Source organism: Rhinoraja longicauda, chromosome 38 (assembly GCF_053455715.1).
Source record: "Rhinoraja longicauda isolate Sanriku21f chromosome 38, sRhiLon1.1, whole genome shotgun sequence".
NCBI classification, from domain to species: domain Eukaryota; kingdom Metazoa; phylum Chordata; class Chondrichthyes; order Rajiformes; family Arhynchobatidae; genus Rhinoraja; species Rhinoraja longicauda.
The window spans coordinates 7618465-7639049 of NC_135990.1; the positions used below are offsets into that span (position 1 = coordinate 7618465).

Consider the following 20585-nt stretch of genomic DNA (forward strand, 5'->3'; position numbering starts at 1 on the left):
AATGCTGGAGTAACTCAGCGGGTCAGGCAGTATCTCAGGAGAGAAGGAATGGGTGACGTTTCGGGTCGAGACCCTTTTTCAGACAGAAGAAGCTCATAAGGGGTAGAAAGACTGCATGAATTACTGCACTTTCAGTGTAATTCTATGCAAAGAATTGCTATTTGGTACCTGATGTTCAACTATTCACTATCCATGTGAGTGGTGTCACCTCAATGAACTGCTAACTCCAAATGTGCTATCAGGGATTAAGTATACGTTTTGGTCTCTTCAATGGGGAAAACTATTTTGTGTTGTTTTCATTTTTTTGTTGTTTTCAGGCGTCCCGCCCCCGACATCAGTCTGAAGAAGGGTCTCGACCCGAAACGACACCCATTCCCTCTCTCCTAGATGCTGCCTGACCTGCTGAGTTACTCCAGCATTTTTTGATACCTTCGCTTTCTGTTGTTTTCATTTCATTAAAGGTGTAAAGTATGAAATAGAATGAATGATCATGGTGGCAAAAGAAGTAAGAAGATTCGAGACCAAGTTGAAATTCCTTTTCTGTGCCAGCCGACAATCTTTAAAATTACTATTTAATTTATTCAACATGTATCAAAGTCATGGTGGCATGTTTGCTTTGGTACCACTTTTTCTAGTTAACTGTTCAATGTCTGGAGATGACTTTTCAATATAAATCACTCCTCAAGTCTGAAAATTATGCATTTAAGTGGTGTTTTTATTATTTTATTTGAAGGACATTCATTGATCTCTCTACTATTCTGACCGCCAACAATATATCCAAATACTATCCAACTAAATACACACAAATTAAAATGATTCCTTGTTATTTGCAATTGCACAACTTTCTCTTCATATCAAGCCAGTGTCAGCAATGTTTGAGACACCTCGATCAGTAACTACCAATATTCTGCAGCACAAAGTGTTGGGGGTAACTCAGCGGGTCAGGCAGTATCTATGGAGAAAAGGAATAGGTGATGTTTTGGGTCGAGACCCTTCTTCAGAAGAAGGTCTGAAGGATCTCGACCCGAAACGCCACCTAATCCTTTTCTCCAGAGACGCAGTGTGACCCGCTGAGTTACTCCAGCTTTTTGTATTTATCTTCGGTGTAAACCAGCATGCAGTTCCTTCCTCCACATTTAAAGGTGACTTTTCGGGTCGGGACCCTTCTTCAGACCAAAGTCAGTAAGTGAGGAAGCATCTTTGAAGGCATGGATCAGCAGATAATAAAGTAAAGTAGAGGCCCATTGCAGGTCTTGGTGAGCAAGGCCAAGAGCTGTGGGAGGGTCAGAGTGAGGGCCTACTGGTGCCAGTGCATGGTGGCCTGTGTGGTACTGTTGTGAGCAGTGAATTGACTTTCGCTAGCTGAAATCTAGATTGGACCAAACTGTGAGGTCTGGAACTGGATCTGGAAGGAACAAGATGGCGGTGCAGGTGTTGAGAAAGCACATGTGGCAGTGGTAGCGAGTCCGGGTCAGAATATGATTGCAGAGCAGGAGAGCAGCAAGAATCTCAGAGGGAGAGCGGTGAGAGGGAGAGCAGCGAGAGAGGAGAATTTCTTCAAAGTAGGCATAACTTGAGGAGATTTCGCAATGTAGCAGTCAAAATGTAGAAACAAGGAACTACAGATGCTGGTTTACAATAAAAGATGCTGGAACAACTCAGTAGGTCAAGTAGGATTCCTAGTAATCATTATTAGTCTGAAGAAGGGACCCGACTCGAAACACCACCTATTCATGTTCTACAGGGATGATGCTTGGCCCGCTGAGATATTTCAGACTTTTTCCTCTTTTCTTGTAAAGAATCTGCTGTTCCTTGTTTCTACCAATATTCTGGGGCAAGGGTGACTGTTTTCAAACAATCAGAATTGTCTGGACAAAAACTCAAATTTCTGTACACTGATCAGGAACATACTGGGTTGTGCTACCTCCATGCTCAACATTTGCCCACACTTAGCTTTCAGGCTCACACAAAAGGAATGACATTATGAATAGCTGATGGAGTCTTCAGAACTGTTTTAGAACAAGAAACAGGTGAAATGCAAATTGGGTAAGAAGGCAAAGAGCTAAACAGAAAATCAAATAAGATAATTGAAGGAGTAAATTTAGATGATGAAAAACATTTAGACCACATGAAATAATTCAAATGGTTGTGGTCACAAACAGATCATGGGGAGAAAAAAAAATGCAAATATCTATGTACCTTATCTCACATACTTTTTTTAAACATATTAAGTTATTTTTGCTGCTGATAAATAATATTTATTTTTCCAAGTACAATTCCTAACCCAAAAGTAATAATTTAATTTCTGATTATAACAATGTCTGTTAATTCTAAATCTTCACAAAGCAGTTACCTTATTGAAGAAAATGAAAATCTATTTAAAAGACTTAACTTGATCCCTCAAACAGTGTGAACAGTGAAGATTACTTCAACTAGTTGATGATTTGGTAGCAAAGGACATGAATTCAGAATATGTACTAACTATATAAAAGCTTAAAAGATGGGGGTTATTTTAAAATAGGTAGGTTATTGGTGTGGAGTGCTTTACTATAAATGCTTTAAAAGCCAATAGAATTATGGCATTTTAGAGTCAATTAGAAAAAAAAATATTAAGGACAAAGGAAAGTGACAAGGAAATGTGATTAGAGTAGATAGCTATAAAGTAGCCGTAGCAGTGTTGGAAGTGAAATTGGCTGAATAACAGTGACTGTCTGTATATAGATCTATGAATCAAACTGCAGAAGGCTGTTTTAGGGTGAACTGTCTGATGGGAAAGTAATAGGAATGGATCAGCAGAGTGTTTTACAGTATTTGATTTTAGTTTTCACCAACTGATTTTGTCAGTTTCCCATGCAATGGATCACATCAAAATTATTCCACTGGATATATAGTCTGCCCGAAAAATCAGTTTGATTATTTCAGTGCAATTGCTAGCAGGAAGAGGTGCAGGCCACAAAAATGATCTAACTGGCAATCTTGGTCGGGCAGGTCTTTGGGAAATAGAAGATTACAGGTAGTCCTCCCTATTTCACTGCATTTAAGCACATCTCGCAAGGGCACAATAAATTCATGTCCCTTGTTATCAATTCAGCAATGAGTAAAAAAAAACTTTCATTATCTAGTGTAAGAAAATAACTGCAGATGCTGGTACAATCGAAGGTATTTATTCACAAAATGCTGGAGTAACTCAGCAGGTCAGGCAGCATCTCATGAGAGAAGGAATGGGCGACGTTTCGGGTCGAGACCCTTCTTTATCTACGCAGTTTGAGGATGTTGATGGCGTCAGTTACGTCTGGTATAATGAGCCTAAATCCAACTGCTTCATTTAAGTTGGGAGTATTATTACAGAAGTGGAATAATAGTGGCAATCATTTGAAATACAGAACCTAGCGCCACCACTAACCTATGTTGGCTCCAAGTCAATGTCGGCATTAGATCAATTTGTAAATGATTTATCCAAGCACTTGCATCTTTATAAGCCTCAGCCACACAACCCACAACATAAGGTCATAAGTGATAGGAGCAAAATTAGGCCCATCAAGTCTACGCTGCCATTCAATCATGGCTGATCTCTCCCTCCCTCCTCACCCCATTCTCCTGCCTTCTCTCCACAACCCCTAATCAAGAATCTAATAGGAAAGAAAACTGCAGGTGCTGGTTTAAATCAAAGGTAGACACAAAATGCTGGAGTAACTCAGCGGGTCAGGCAGCATCTCTGGAGAGAAGGAATGAGTGACGTTTCGGGTCAAGACCTTTCTTCAGACTGATGTCAGGGGAGGGACAAGAATCTATCTATCTCTGCCTTAAAAATATCCATTAACAACTTCCACAGCTTTCTGTGGCAAAGAATTTCACAGATTCACCACCCTCTGACTAAATAAATTCCTCCTCATCTCCTCAAAGGAATGTCCTATAATTCTGACGCTATCACCTCTAGTCCTAGACTCACTAGTGGAAACAGCCTCTCCACATCCACTCTATCCAAGCCAATAGACAATAGACAATAGACAATAGGTGCAGGAGTAGGCCATTCAGCCCTTCGAGCCAGCACCGCCATTCAATGCGATCATGGCTGATCACTCTCAATCAGTACCCCGTTCCTGCCTTCTCCCCATACCCCCCAACTCCGCTATCCTTAAGAGCTCTATCCAGCTCTCTCTTGAAAGCATCCAACGAACTGGCCTCCACTGCCTTCTGAGGCAGAGAATTCCACACCTTCACCACCCTCCGACTGTCTTTCTCTATTCGGTAGTTTCAATGAGGTCCCCCTTCATTCTTCTAAACTTCTGCGAGGACAGTCCCCGTGCCATCAGATGCTCATCATATGTTAACCCACTCATTCTTGGGATGCCCAATTTGACTGTCACCTCTCTCATGGCTAATCACTTCTTCGGTAATATTCTCCTTCCTCTTTTCCCGCTACTGCAGCTGTGCGTGTTTATTGCTCTTGTGAAGACCCAAGGGGCGATTTACTGTTGAAGGTGCTGATAAAAGGGATGTAAATAGGAAGAGACTGACAGTGTCACCTAATCTCCGACAATGATGATCAAATTATTTCTCTCCAACAGGTCAGGCAGCATCTCGGGAGAGAAGGAATGGGTGACGTTTCGGGTCGAGACCCTTCTTCAGAAGGGTCTCGACCCGAAACGTCACCCATTCCTTCTCTCCCGAGATGCTGCCTGACCTGCTGAGTTACTCCAGCATTTTGTGAATAAATCGATTTGTACCAGCATCTGCAGTTATTTTCTTATACAAATTATTTCTCCCCATCAGATTCAAATATTTGGACGGTTTTGAAGCTTGACATCAATTAGATATTTTTCAAAAGTAACAAAAGTTGAAGAATGGAGGCGAGCTCCCAATGAAGCACTCCCAGTTTCATAGATTACACATATAGCTTTTAAGCAACTTAACAAGCACCCATAAAAATACATCAGTGGCAGACAGCTGTAGGTACTGACTCCTACCGTTAACTGATGCATCAGCAGTTCAATTAAGAAGGTGATCTTGTTACTGAACAGAACATAGTAGCAGTTGTCATAGCAGCCATTGCAGGCAAAGCAGTACGCATTAATCACATTGCACAGGGATCTGGAAAGTGACAAAAACAAAATTAGTTGAGCTCATGTTTGACGAAACATATTTAAATTTGTTGTCACCATCTTCATTCCACATTGCAACACTGCCATCTTATCATCTGAATGCATTTACTTTAGTGGGATGAAGTCCCACTAAGATCACGAGGAGATCAATTTTAAAATGATTTGTCCTTGGACTCGCATCTTTTTAGCCTCAGCCACACAATCCACAACATAAAGTCCCACTGATGTCAACTGCAACTGTTCTCTGGTGCCCTGCTCAAATTCCTCAAACGTGAAGTTAGGGAGTAGAATGGGTGCTGCCAAGATATTGGACTGTAGCAGCATCGTATCAGCCCTGATCTTATCCAATACCCAGAAATTCAACCATTCTTACATGTTAGAGGCAGGAAACATGTTCCCAATGTTGGAGGAGTCCAGAACCAGGGGCCACAGTTTAAGAATAAGGGGTAGGCCATTTAGAACGGAGATGAGGAAAAACTTTTTCAGTCAGAGAGTTGTGAATCTGTGGAATTCTCTGCCTCAGGCAGTGGAGGCCAATTCTCTGAATGCATTCAAGAGAGAGCTAGATAGAGCTCTTAAGGATAGCGGAGTCAGGGGGTATGGGGAGAAGGCAGGAACGGGGTACTGATTGAGAATGATCAGCCTCGAAGGGCCGAATGGCCTACTCCTGCACCTATTGTCTATTGTCTTGAGGTTACTAGATAATGATCATGAGTTTCAGCCCTGGTGAATCTTGCCCTCCTTTGACTAAACTTCCATTTGGCTCCATAGCTACTCTTGCTAAGGTCTGCTGACGCAGTATAGGTAATCAATGAAATAACAGTCATCTCCTCTGGATGACTCACTGTCACATGCTTGCCAAGAAACCGCTAAAGATCTCTATCCAAATGCAAACTAAAACGTGTTAAAATGAACAGTCCCATTCCATAGTCCTGCTAACAATTGTGAACAGCATTTTAAATCCCCAAATTTTAATTCAACAGTTGATTTACCTTTCATTTACAAACTTTATAGATTCTGTGATATATCAGAAGACAAAATAACAACATGCAACAACTTAGATTGTCAATTTATAAGAACATTTTTGAAGGTATAAATTAAAATTGATGCACAATTGGGCGGCACGGTGGCGCAGCGGTAGAGTTGCTGCCTTACAGTACATGCAGCGCCGGAGACCCGGGTTTGATCCCGACTACGGGTGCTGTCTGTACGGAGTTTGTACGTTCTCCCCGTGACCGTGTGGGTTTTCTCCAAGATCTTCGTTTTACTCCCACACTCCAATGAGTGCAGGTTTGTAGGTTAATTGGCTTAGTATAAGCGTAAATTGTCCACAATGTATGTGTAGGATAGTGTTAATGTGCAGGGAACGCTGGGCGGTGCGGAGTCGGTGGGCAGAAGGGCCTGTTTCCCTGCTGTATCTCTAAACTAAGCTAAAGAACTCTAATATGCAAAGTTCAGCTAATTCCTTTGTCAGCATTGTAACTGTAACGGAAGGAGCAAAAAAAAAAATTTGCATTTGCAAAGTTTTTTTATGATCTCTAGTCATCTCAGAGAGCATAATCAATGGAGTACTTAAATAGGGAACAGCATAGCCAACGTGAACATGGCAAGATCTCAAATAGCAATGACAATGTAAAACCAAAAAATGCTATAAAAAAACTCAATAGTTCAGGCAGCATCTGCAAAGAGAGAAAAGAGAGGGCTGTTAATAATTCGGGTCAAAGATGTCATAAGCTTGTTATCTGTTCCTCACTCCATAGAAACTGTCTGACCTGCTGAATATTTTCAGTTTTTATTTTCCCTTTTTTCTCTTGTGCATCTGCAAGATATACATTGGGAACTCTAACGTAAGTGTCCTACAATTTATTACATTTACTCTCCCTTGTTTCCAAACTTACAAGAAGGCAGATGGGTGACATTTAACATCTCAAATGAAAGACAAGATCACCAACAAGACATGACTCCCTCAATGCTCAGTCGCAGAGTTATACAGCACAGAAACAGGCTCTTTGGCCCAACTTCACCAAGATGCCTCATCTACACTAGTCCCACCTGTCTGCGTTTGGCCCAGACCCCTCTAAACCTTTCTTAGCCATGTTGCTCAACATTAGTCTGGATTATATCTTTAAAGATAGACTTAGCAGGACAGGCAGCATCTCTGAAGAGAAGGAATGGGTGACGTTTCGGGACAAGACCCTTCTTCAGTCTGAGGGTCACACATTCCTTCTTTCCAGAGATGTTGCCTGTCCCGCTGAGTTACTCCAGTAGTTTGTGTCTATCTTCGGTGTATAAGCAGCATCTGCAGTTCCTTCAAAGCTACTGACATTGTCTTCAAAGCTCCGGAATAAGGCCTGGATTAAGACACATAATCACACAGTGGTTTCACTCTTCAGACTCAAGCAATTATGCTCATCCCAAATTAGAAATAAATAATATTGGTTTCTCGGTGAAATTTTGATAATACTATCTTGACACATTGGTCAAGATAGTATAAAGTCATACAAATCGGGAATTCACTAGAATGTGCTGATTCAGGCTGGAAAGTTGGGTGGGATGAAGGCAGCTACAATTAGAATTACCATCTGAATTGGGTGCAGGAAGTAAATTTGCCTTCTATCGATCATTATCAGGCAATTTCTGCTAAAAGTGTCTATGCGAGTATAGGATCAGAATCAGCTATGCTGTGATCTGTTGTAGAATAGATGGCGTGTCATTACCTGGACTCTTGTGTAATGGATGGGCACATTGGAAGATAAAGGTCAATTGCACCGAGGAAGAATATTCCAACAATAGTTCATGCCTTAAGGACATTTTAATGTGCATTTAATTCAGTTGAAGCCCTCTTGCAACCGATTCAGAATGTTGTGCGTCCACTCCACAAATGGAGTGCGCGAATAAGTCTAGACTTTATCGCAGTCATAAGGTAATGCTTTATTGTCGTTGGTATCACATTTTAGATGAGACAAAAATAACTGAAGCAACATCTAGCCTGAAAATAGACACAAAATGCTCTAGTAATTCAGTAGGTTAGGCAGCATCTCTGGAGAATAGGAATAGGTGACGTTTCGGGTCAACATAGAAAGTAGGTGCAGTAGTCGGCCATTCGGCCCTTCGAGCCAGCACCGTCATTCAATATAATCATGGCTGATCGTCCAGAATTAGTACCATGTTCCTGCTTTCTCCCCATATCCCTTGATTCTGTCATCCCGAAGAGCTATATCTTCTGACAGTCTGAAGAAGGGTCTCGACCCGAAACGTCACCCATTCCTTCTCTCCTGAGATGCTGCCTGACCCGCTGAGTTACTCCAGCATTTTGTGATACCTTCGTTAAGTGCAACCGATATCTTGTGAACAGGTTCTTCAAGAATGTCTACCTTTTACAGTGTGCCTGGCCGAATGTGAAAAGGCTGTCAGAAGAGCAGGAGAGGCAACTGAAGTGATTCGTAAATCACTTGCGGGGACTGTGCGGGTCGGTCGGGGACAAGCTGTCTGTCCGTGGGCGTGGGGAAGAGAGTGGAAGTTTTGTTGCCTCCATCACAGTGAGGGGGTGTTTGGAGTCACTGTGATGGACGTTTGTGTTGGGGTTATGTGTTCTTTTTTGTATGACTGCTATGTAGTTTCGTTCGGTACCTTGGTACCGAATGACAAATAAAGCTCTGTTATACTGTTATACTGTTAAAATAAAATGTAATTCAATTAGCAAAATAAAGCACTTGGGAAAGTCTAGGTGTCTGCCTCCATTAGCCCCATTCCCTGTGGCAGACCCAGTGTAAAGCTAACACGGAGAGGCCACCAGGACAGGATAAAGCAGGCCCCAGGTGGTTCACAGTGCTAAATTACAGATTAAAGTCAGTACAACTAATTTCTTTACTTTAATCTTATTAGAGTCACAACAGCTGTCAACGGTCACTATTTGCATACAAGCCCTAAAATGACAAGCCCTAAATGACAATCCCAAAGTACCCCTTCCTTTTCATGAATCTTGCACTTCTCATGAATAAGTCCCAATACTCAACACTGTCACTGTACATTAAGCAGGATATTTAAGAAATTTTCACCCAAATATTAAATGAAATTCAGTGGCTCCCTGAAATAATAACACGATGGAGCTTCTCAAATTCTGATGCTCATTTATATTTGTTTTTCATTGCACTGGTCTGGTTTCAGTAGGATTTTTGCTTAAAATAGTTATAATTAAGGTCAATTCTAAGATTCAATCTCATAATTTAAGCTGCCGTTTCAGTGAAATATGGGGACTGCATCGGCTGTCCGGAGATACCGTTTTCCACACTGGCAAAAACAATCCTATATTACTAAAAGACCAAAGGACTCTTCGACTATCCTGCTACATATTCCTCCTTCAACTAAACAGACTGAAGCAATTACTTCACCATTTTCTGGGATCTTGCTGCTTGCCAAATCACTGCTATGCTTACAAATATTATGTTATGTGTTATATTTCTTTTAGAAATTTGATTAGATATTACTGTAATGATTTTTGCTGATTTGTGCTTAAACAGACAATGTTCGTCCCATCTTTCCTTCAACTAGCTGTTGTTCATATATAAAAACTAGTAAAATGAAAAGATATTGATATAGAAAGCAGTTGAAGTTGAGGAACTGACTGGAAAACCACCGACTCCCACTACATCCTGTCAGCAACTACTTAAAAGGTTTGCAACAGAAATCAGTGATTTCTTTTCTTTCACAGGCAAGAAAAATATATGCAATTACCATACATAGCGACAGACTTGCATGCAGCTCATGATTAGTTTAGTTTAGTTTACAGATACAGCGTGGAAACAGGCCCTTCGGCTCACCGAGTCCGCACCGACCACGATCCCCACATATTAACACTACCCTACACACATTAAGGACGACTTTTTTTGACATTTGCACCAAGCCAATTAACCCATAAACCAGAAAGTCTTTGGAGTGTGGGAGGAAACTGAAGATCTCGGAGAAAACCCACGCAGGTCACGGGGAGAACGTGCAAACTCCGTACAGACAAGCACCCATAGTCAGGATCAAACCTGGGTCTCTGGCGCTGTCAGTAGCTCTACCGTGCCGCCCTCTTTGAATTATCTTTAAATTTCTTTTTGAAATTCCATGCCACTCTAATTTCCAATATTCATCCACTCCCAACTTGATTTTTTTTCAGTTTTGACTAAATGAAAACAATAAACTGTAGCTTTTCCACTTTATAAAAAAAGATGGTGTGTTCACTATGAAGAGGGGTTTCAACATTGCAGAAATAGACAACTTTTTAATACATGTGAATGGCAATATTTGTAGGATCAGGTGTCCATCTTCAAGTTGGTCCTAATTCACCTTGGCCACAAACTCAAGAGAGAAGTACGTGTTTTTCGATTTACCACAAGAACTCATTCTTATTGTATAGGAAGGACCTGCAGATGCTGGTTTACACTGAAGATACTCCAGCATTTTGTGTCTATCTGATTCAACACAAATGTCGCCTTTCCCAAACTATGGGTTGTTGTGTATTTTGGACTTGCGGAACTGGATAAGACTAATTAAAATAAAATGTAATGCAAGAATCTCACGCTTGTCACAGTTGTGACTTGAATTACTTTAGCTTTTTTTTAATGTTAGATTTGGTAGTTTGGGTCAACTGGTATCACTAACCATTAGAGTCACAGGACTATAAGAAAATAACTGCAGATGCTGGTACAAATCGATTTATTCACAAAATGCTGGAGTAACTCAGCAGGTCAGGCAGCATCTCGGGAGAGAAGGAATGGGTGACGTTTCGGGTCGAGACCCTTCTTCAGACTGATGTCAGGGGGGCGGGACAAAGGAAGGATATAGGTGGAGACAGGAAGATAGAGGGAGATCTGGGAAGGAGGAGGGGAAGGGAGGGACAGAGGAACTATCTAAAGTTGGAGAAGTCGATGTTCATGCCACTGGGCTGCAAGCTGCCCAGGCGAAATATGAGGTGCTGTTCCTCCAATTTCCGGTGGGCCTCACTATCGCACTGGAGGAGGCCCATGACAGAAAGGTCAGATTGGGAATGGGAGGGGGAGTTGAAGTGCTAAGAGTCACAGGACTGTAAGTTTGAGCTCCACGTGAGCCAGCTCTCACTTCATTGCAGTATTTAGGAACTGTGGCTTGCATGCTTAAAGCTAATTATACAGTTGCAATGGGCTACTAAATTAGCTTTTTTTAATGTTGAGTCATGAAAAAAAGTAAGCAATGTCCAGTTGATGAATTAACTGAAAAAAACTATACACAGCGCAGCCACACATCATGTTCCCTAGGTTGCTATGAAATAAAAATCACATAATTTTTCATTGAATTGGAAGAGTTTAGACACAATTCTGCAAATGTACAGAACATGAACTGCCAAAATCAAAATCAAATCACTAATACTTTTGAAAGAGCTTAAGCATTTACAAACGAGGCTGGCAACCATTTTGTGACCATTTTGTTGTCTGTCTAGAGAAAACGAACTTTAACACTTTGATCTCTTTTTTTCTTTGTGTTTACCCCAATTAAAGATTTTATAGATTTCCAATAAAATATGATTTCCAATAATAAAGTAAGAAGTTTGGATTTATATAATAGATCCAGCAGCACTAGCCTGAACACACATTTTGATCTTTATTCAGGGCTTGTTCTGCAGCTGCCACCATCACTTAACAGGGTTTGTTTCCACATACTCTGTCTGTCCCCAGATGGTTTTAAACTGGTGAGTGCTGGTTCCGTCCAGGGGGAACAATCCTGCCTACAGTTGATCACAGTGTTTTATGTCTTTCACCAACTATAACAGGCCACCAGAAAAGGTGAGCAGGGTTCTGTCCCATTACAATCACAGCCGGGGAAAACAAGTTCATTGGTAGTCAGTAATAGCTTTATACTGAGAGATGTCACTCATGGCTTCGCCATTTAAGAGGCAAACCATGTAACTTTGGAGAACTGTTGAACAAATTTGACACTGCCATGTGCCCAGTTCCGAACTTGAATCAAACTAATTGGGTTCTGCCCTAGAGCTGGATCCAATTGCAGGCCACACAAGGAAACCATATCTCATTGAAAGCCATGTGAACTTAGGAATCCCACAGGATACCATTCATCAGCCTATAACCAGTATTTCCATCAGCAACATTCTAGTACAATGAACTAGTGATATTATTGAGTAAGAAGGAACTGCAGATGCTGGTTTAAACCGAAGAGAGACACAAAAAGCTGGAGTAACTCAGTGGGACAGGCAACATCTGTGGAGAGAAGGAATGGGTGACATTTCGGGTCGAGACCCTTCTTCAGTCTGGTTAGGGATAGAAACATAGAATCATAGAAAATAGGTGCAGGGGTAGGCCATTCGGCCCTTCGAGCCTGCACCGCCATTCAATATGATCATGGCTGATCATCCAACTCAGTATCCCGTACCTGCCTTCTCGCCATACCCCCTGATCCCTTTAGCCACAAGGGCCACATCTAACTCCCTCTTAAATATAGCCAATGAACTGGCCTCAACTACCTTCTGTGGCAGAGAATTCCACAGATTCACCACTCTCGGTGTGAAAAAAAACTTTCTCATCTCGGTCCTAAAAGACTTCCCCCTTATCCTTAAACTGTGACCCCTTGTTCTGGACTTCCCCAACATCGGGAACAATCTTCCTGCATCTAGCCTGTCCAACCCCTTAAGAATTTTGTAAGTTTCTATAAGATCCCCCCTCAATCTTCTAAATTCCAGCGAGTACAAGCCGAATCTATCCAGTCTTTCTTCATATGAAAGTCCTGCCATCCCAGGAATCAATCTGGTGAACCTCCTCTGTACTCCCTCTATGGCAAGAATGTCTTTCTTCAGATTAGGAGACCAAAACTGTACGCAATACTCCAGGTGTGGTCTCACCAATGCCCTGTACAACTGCAGCAGAACCTCCCTGCTCCTATACTCAAATCCCCTCGCTATGAATGCCAACATACCATTCGCTTTCTTCACTGCCCGCTGCACCTGCATGCCTACTTTCAATGACTGGTGTACCACGTCACCCAGGTCTCATTGCATCTCCCCTTCTCCTAATCGGCCAAGGGAAACGAGAGATATAGATGGTGATGTGGAGAGATAAAGAACAATGAATGAAAGTAACGATGATAAAGGAAACAGGCCATTGTTAGCTGTTTGCAGGGTGAAAATGAGAAGCTAGTGTGACTTGGTTGGGAGAGGATAGAGAGAGAGGGAATGCCGGGGCTACCTGAAGTGAGAGAAATCAATATTCATACCATTAGGCTGTAAGCTGTCCAACCGAAATACGAGATGCTGTTCCTCCAATTTACATTTAGCCTCACTCTGACAATGGAGGAGACCGAGGACAGAAAGGTCTGTGTAGGAATAGGAAGGAGAAATAAAGTGTCCAGCAACTGGGAGATCAGGTTGGTTCATGCAGGCTGAGCCAAGGTGTTCCACGAATCGATCGCACAGTCTGCGTTTGGTCTCGCTGTTGTACAAGAGTCCAAATCTTGAACAACGGATACAATAGATGAGATTGGAGGAGGTGCAAGTGGACCTCTGCCTAACCTGAATAGGACTGTCGGGGTCCCTGGACAGAGTCAAGGGAAGAGGTATAGCGACAGGTGATGCATCTTCTGCGGTTGTGGGGAAGGTACCTGGGGAGGGTTTGGGTGAGAAGGGATGAGTTAAGCAGGGAGTTGCGGAGGGAACGGTCTGTGTGGAAGGCGGAAAGGGGTGGAGATGGGAAAATGTGGCTAGTGGTGGGATCCCGTTAGAGGTGGTGGAAATTTCGGAGGATTATGTGTTGTATGCGACGGCTGATGGGGTGGAAGGTAAGGATGCGGGGGACTCTGTCTCTGTTGTGACTAGGGGGAGGGGGAGCAAGGGCGGAGCTGAGGAGACACGAGTTAGGGCCTCATCTGTGATGGGAGAGGGGAACCCCTGATCCCTAAAGAATAAGGACATCTCGGAGGTTCTAGTATGGAACACCTCATCTTGGGCGCAGATGCGGCGTAGACAGAGGAATTGGGAGTAGGGGATAGAGTCTTTGCAGAAAGCAGGGTGGGAAGAAGTGTAGTCGAGATAGTTGTGGCATCATCTTGGGCATGGTCATTGGAGGCTAAAGGGCCTGTTCTCGTGCCGCTCTGTTCCATGTTTAAACATAATCATGTATGACAGTTTTGTATACAGTTGAGTACATAATCGATTTACATTCTTGCAGAGCACCTTATTAAGGTCAGTAAAATAATGTTGTTTGAATGAATTAGTTGGCTTTAGATTTATTTGGACACTCGTATGGAATATTTTAGATTCAAGCAGCCCTGCCAAACGTGATCAAAGAAAGAAAGGATTGAGTTGGTGAGTATTACAAGTTACAACTTGCACCCTTCTGAAACATCTCGATTATTCCTCACATTTTCACTGATTGTGAAAAGAACTTTCCAAGAACTGCCTTAGTAAAATTAAAAATTTGATGAGCTCATTTTGCAGGTGTAAAATGGCCGCGACATCGACCAGTTTAGTAGTGAGAGCATTTGTGCCCAAGCTGTGTGAGCGTCCAGCTTACTGCTAAATATCTCGGTACATTTGGCAGCCGCCTTAAACAGGTGTTCTGCCCCCTTGCGTAAGATCCAGCTGAAGGATTTTCCTGGAAGAATATGGACTTTAAAAAAAATGGAAATGTCAAGGAAATACAAATGCTCGAGTTGGTTAAAAAGTAATAAAAATAATTCAATAATGGGTTAGGACATAACTTAAGCCTGCTGCTGGGAAAGGAAAGGGAGACGGTCCTTCTGCGGAGAACAGATTGAGGATGACAGCTGAGCAGCTGATCCTCGAGGGACTGCTTCACATATACCCACAAGAGCAAGCGAGAAATGAGGGAGAAAGTGGGGGGTAGAGAGAATGGAAACTTACTGGGAGTTCAGTTACAGTTTAGTTTATTGTCACGTGTACCGAGGTACAGTGAAAAGCTTTTTGTTGCTTGCTAACCAGTCAGCAGAAAGCCAATACACGATTACAATTGATCCATTCAGTGGATACATGATAAGGGAATAATGTTTAGCGTAAGGTAAAGCCAGTAAAAATCTGATCAAGGATAGTCCGAGGGTCACCAATGAGATCGATAGTAGTTCAGCACTGCTCTCCGGTTGTGGTAGAATGATTCCGTTGCCTGATAACAGCTGGGAAGAAACTGTCCCTGAAGTTTAGCTTGATAATAGCTAGGGTATGAAGAAAGCTGGAAAAACGACCATTTATCTTTATTCCCTGGGAGCTGGAGTACTCAAATGGGAAGTGTGATCCTTGCAATGGATTCAACTCGGTATGGACTCAGGAGCTGGTTTCCAAACCCCAGAGATGTTTAATCTGCAGAAGATTTTGCTGCCCCATCAGACTCAATGAGGAATCACTGGAGCAGCACATGGATAGTTGGCAGAAGATGGCACCATTGGGCTAGACCAAAGCTAAAGCTGGAAACATGGAATTCACCAGGGTATGAAACTAAACCTTGACATTTATAATGATATCATGGCAGAAGATCTGTCTCAAGCGCAGTCATGAGAGGAATGATACATTAGATTGATGTTTGGATTCAACTAAAGAACAAAAAAAGAAGAATCACGCTGTAGGGAATAGACTTCCGAATATTGCAAGGGAGACAGTCTGAAGAAGGGTACTGACCCAAAACGTCACCTATTGCTTTTCTCCAGAGATGCTTTCTGACCCGCTGAGTTACTCCAGCTTTTTGTGTCTATCTTCGGATGGAAAACTAACCTCACTTCCCATTTTCCTACAACATAGAAGGCTATTAAAGTTCTGAGGGTGATAAAACATTTCCACCATTTCTGACATTTATAATTGAAGCAATTAATTAAAAAACAGAGGGACACAAGGAACTGCAGAAGTTGGATGGGTAGGAAAAAAAAAGTGCTGGAGGAACTCAGCAGGTCAGGCAGCATCTGTGGAGGGAATGAACAGACAATGCCTTGGGTCAGGATCCTTCGGACAGATCACAAAAGCCTTTTCTATGTATAACAAAAAAATCAAACCAAACTAGACACCAGTATCTTTGAGATGTGAGAGAAAACTCAGACATTCAAACCGGACCTTGGGTTCTGTCTGTGTGGAGTTTGCACGTTCTCCCTGTGACTGCGTGGGTTTCTTTCAGGGGCCTTGGTTCCTGTCAAAGGTGCGTGGGATAATTGCCCACTGTGAACTGCCCCAAGCATGTAGCTGAGATGTAGAATTTGGGGGGGGGGGCTGAAGAGAATATAAAGAGGATAAAAAGTGGGATTAATGTAGGATTAGTGTAGTGTAGTAATGTAGGATAAATATAGGAAGCCTCACAGGTAAAACGGATGATCTGAGAGCATGGATTAGCACATGGGATGATGTTATTATGGCAATCATGGGAATGTGGTTGAGGCAGGGGCAGGACTGGCAGCTCAATATCCCAGGGTATAGATGTGCAAGGTATGATGGAAGAGGTGCAAAAGCAGAGGCGGATGTTACATCACTGACCAGATAGAGCATCATGTTGGTCCTCAAGGAGGATATCCTGGGGGGATAACTGATGAGAATATCATTTGGACAAATGTGAAGTAATGCGCTTTGGGCAGTTAAACTCTGCTCAGACATATAGAGCAAATGGCAGGGACCTGAGGAACATTGATGTACTGAGGGACCTTGGGTAGCAAATTCATAGTTCACTGAAATATGGGAAACGGGTGGATTGGGTAGTGAAGACATTTGGTAAATTTACCTTCATAGGTCAAGGTATTGAGTTTAAGAGCTAGGACATTATACTGCAGCTGTACAAAATGTTGGCTGGACTGCACTTGAAGTATGATGGAGCAGGAAAACAAACGACTGGAAGAACTCAGTGGGTGAGGTGGAGGATGCAGAGAGATGGTCAACATTTTGGGTCAAGACCCGGCATCAGGTCCTGGTGCACAAGAAGATGACATTACAAGTGACTATGAAATTGATCAGAAAATAGACACATAATGCTGGAGTAACTCAGGCAGCATTTCTGGATAGAAGGAATATGTGACGTTTTGGGTTGAGAGCCTTCTTCAGTTGATCAGAATGGATGCTAATGGAGAAAACAGGCTCAGCGTTTTAGGAAGAAAATTTCCCAATTAACACTAACGCTTGCTTGATAGCTGTGCCGTGAATAGAAACTATGCAGGTGCAAAATGGTGGAAGTGGAAATGCATTGATATTTCAAAGGAAATTGCAGAGATAGGGTGAGTCAAGTCATAAATATTTAATCGATCCTATATTTATTTTCCGAAGTTACAAGAATATTAATGCTGGTCTTGTAACATGCTGGTCTTGTAAAGTTGTGGCGATCACAAAATTAACTTGCTAGATACATCAAAGATAATGGTCAAGCACTACAATGGGTGTGTGAATACTGTGCCGAGGGAGCTGGCTGCACTATCACGGCATGAAGCCAATATAAAAGCTGCTACTGATGCAATATTCCAGGAATTAAACAGCACACCACTTAGGCTGATTAGTACAGCCACTTTAAAACATTTAGCATAGTATATGATGGGGGAAAAGCAAAGTCCAGAAGTACTTCCCCATCTATTAGGATTAAGAGTCATGAGGGAGGTTGTCAACAGCTGCCTGTGGAGCTGGTGGAGAACTGAGAAGGTTAAGCAATGTTTCAAACATCATTTACAATTCCCCGGTCCAGCACTGCAACAAAAAACAAGTACCTCGTACAATTTTATGAGCGTCAACATTTAAAGTAAGGAATCAAAGCAGCCCAGGAATTACCTTACACTCTTGCTGCCTTCTGGACATGGGCACAGAGAAGTTGACTGGAGCCCATTTAGATATTTTTTCACAGTTTTTAGTAATTGTGATTCCCAAACCCTAAAATGCCAGAACAAGAGTAGTGTCCATCTGTATTTGAGGACAAAAACACAGAGTGCTGGAGTAACTCAGTGGGTCAGGCACCCTGGAGACAATGGACTGGTGACGTTTCAGATTGGGACCCTTCTTCAGACGGACTCGAAACGTCACCCATCTATGTTGCCTGATGCGCTGAGACACTCCAGCACTCTATGTCCTTGTTTTGCAAAGCAGCATATTATGGGCGACAGAGTTGCTGCCTTACAGCGAATGCAGCGCCAGAGACTCAGGTTCGATCCTGACTACGGGTGCTGTACTGTACGGAGTTTGTACGTTCTCCCCGTGACCTGCCTGGGTTTTCTCCGAGATCTTCGGTTTCCTCCCACACTCCAAAGACGTACAGGTTTGAGATTAATTGGCTGGGCAAATGTAAAAAAAAAAAATATGTCCCTAGTGGGTGTAGGATAGTGTTAATGTGCGGGGATCGCTGGGCGGTGCGGACCCGGTGGGCCGAAGAGCCTGTTTCTGCGCTGTATCTCTAAATCTAAATCTAAATAATCTTGTTTCCTAGTTCCTTGTTTCTATTATGTATTGGAGAAACCATTCTTCTACTTCTCCCATTTGCATTTGCAATGCACGAATAGTGAAAGTATTAGCTCATCTGATGACTATCACTTTAGTTACAGAGAACATACTATTGGAATAGGATGTTTGACACAAAATGCTGGAGTAACTCAGCGGGACGGGCAGCATCCCTGGATAGAAGGAATGTGTGACGTTTCAGTTCGAGGGAGAGGTCTATCCGAAACGTCACCCATTCCTTCCATCCAGAGATGCTGCCTGTCCCCCTGAGTTGCTCCAGCATTTGTGTCTATCCAGCATTTGTATCTATCTTCAAAGACCAGCATCTGCAGTTCCTTCGTACACTATTGGAATAGGAAGCCGACCATAAGTGTAAGATTTTCCGAACTTTATACTGTCGATAGTCCCGAACTAGTATTAAAATTAGTTAATTATTCACAAAATGCTGGAGTAACTCAGCAGGTCAGGCAGCATCTCGGGAGAGAAGGAATGGGTGACCTTTCGGGTCGAGACCCTTCTTAGTTAATGCCATTTCCTGAAGGGAAAGAAATGTCTTGTTTTAAGTATATGGTAAGCCTGAAATAAAAGATCAGTGTTTGGGGGGGAGATGGGGTGTGGAGGGATATAGGGTGTGGGGGGGGGGGTGGGGGAAAGAGATGCTCAGAAGTTGGTGTAAATGGCCCAAGAAATATAACCATACACACTGTGCAGACTTTCAAACAGAAGTTTGAAAGAATTAAATCAAGATTTCTCAATATAAAATGATAAAGTGAGGTTGCTGGGGCGAGATGAACCTCGTTTGCACCCTCCCCAAAGCCTCCACATTTTTTTTCCTAAAAGCGGCGATCAGATCTGCACACAATACTCCAAACGTGGCCTCATAACCACTTTATGCAGCTGCAACACGACCTGCCAACTGTTTTGACTGATGAAGACAAGTGAACCATATGCGTTCTGTACCACCCTATTTACTTGTGTTCCCTCTTTCGGCAAGTTATGGACTTGCATCCCAAGATACCATCACTGCCTGTTTCCTTGCATGTACAGAAAAACAAGCAATATAGAATTACTCATTCTTAAAAGTAAGCAAATGGCCTTGGTAGACAATACTAACTTGACTGGAATCCGAGGAGCAATGTTAGGACTGGAAACAGCGTTCACAACGTGAAGAATCTGCTCCAGGGCAGTGAGACCGCCTCCAACCTGGAATCCAATCTGATCTGCACTATTCTGCAAGGAAAGAAGAATAAAAGTCAAAAACAATTACACACTCAACTCCACTTGCAGACAAAATCTATTTTCTTACAAATTTGTTTCCCTTAATAATCTACAGGAGAGTTGGAAGTCCTGCTGAAAATAGATGATTTAAGTTGTTCAAAAAGAGAAACCACTTAACTAGCTACATTGAATTTAGAAACTCATTTAACCAATACGTAAAAGTTGTGCAAATCAATGTACATTAAAAACAGCCATGAAATCAGTTGCTTCAGACACAATGAACGACCGCTTCAGCCTGTGTATCACTGCAAGACATCCCATAAACTAGTACAACACCTCTGTCGCAGTGAGCTGGAAATTTATTACAAAGTTTGTAGGAAGGAACTGCAGATGCTGGTTTACACCAAAGATAGACACAAAATGCTGGAGTAACTCAGCTGATCAGGCAGCGGTAGAGTTGCTGCTTTACAGCGACTGCAGCGCCGGAGACTCAGGTTCGATCCTGACTACGGGTGCTGCACTGTAAGGAGTTTGTACGTTCTCCCCGTGACCTGCGTGGGTTTTCTCCGAGATCTTCGGTTTCCTCCCACACTCCAAAGACGTACAGGTATGTAGGTTAATTGGCTGGGTAAATGTAAAAATTGTCCCTAGTGGGTGTAGGATAGTGTTAATGTGCGGGGATCACTGGGCGGCACGGACTTGGAGGGCCGAAAAGGCCTGTTTCCGGCTGTATATATATATGATATGATATGAGACGTTTCACTTCGAGACCCTTCGTCAGTTTAAGAGTCAGGGAGGGGGACACTGGAGGTATGGGAAGGTACAGAACAAAGCAGAGCCTG

The 20585-nt window shown here is 42.6% G+C and overlaps 1 protein-coding gene across 2 annotated transcripts in view; it reads right to left on the reverse strand.

Annotated features, from left to right (window-relative positions):
- Positions 1-20585, reverse strand: part of scaper (S-phase cyclin A-associated protein in the ER) — a 276817-nt gene that overhangs the window by 64740 nt on the left and 191492 nt on the right. For both annotated transcript variants that reach the window (XM_078430095.1, XM_078430096.1), the window contains 2 exons: positions 19640-19755; positions 4968-5091 (listed from right to left, as the gene is read on the reverse strand). In XM_078430095.1, the coding sequence (XP_078286221.1) occupies positions 4968-5091; positions 19640-19755 (240 nt within the window). The remainder of the gene's footprint in view (positions 1-4967; positions 5092-19639; positions 19756-20585) is intronic.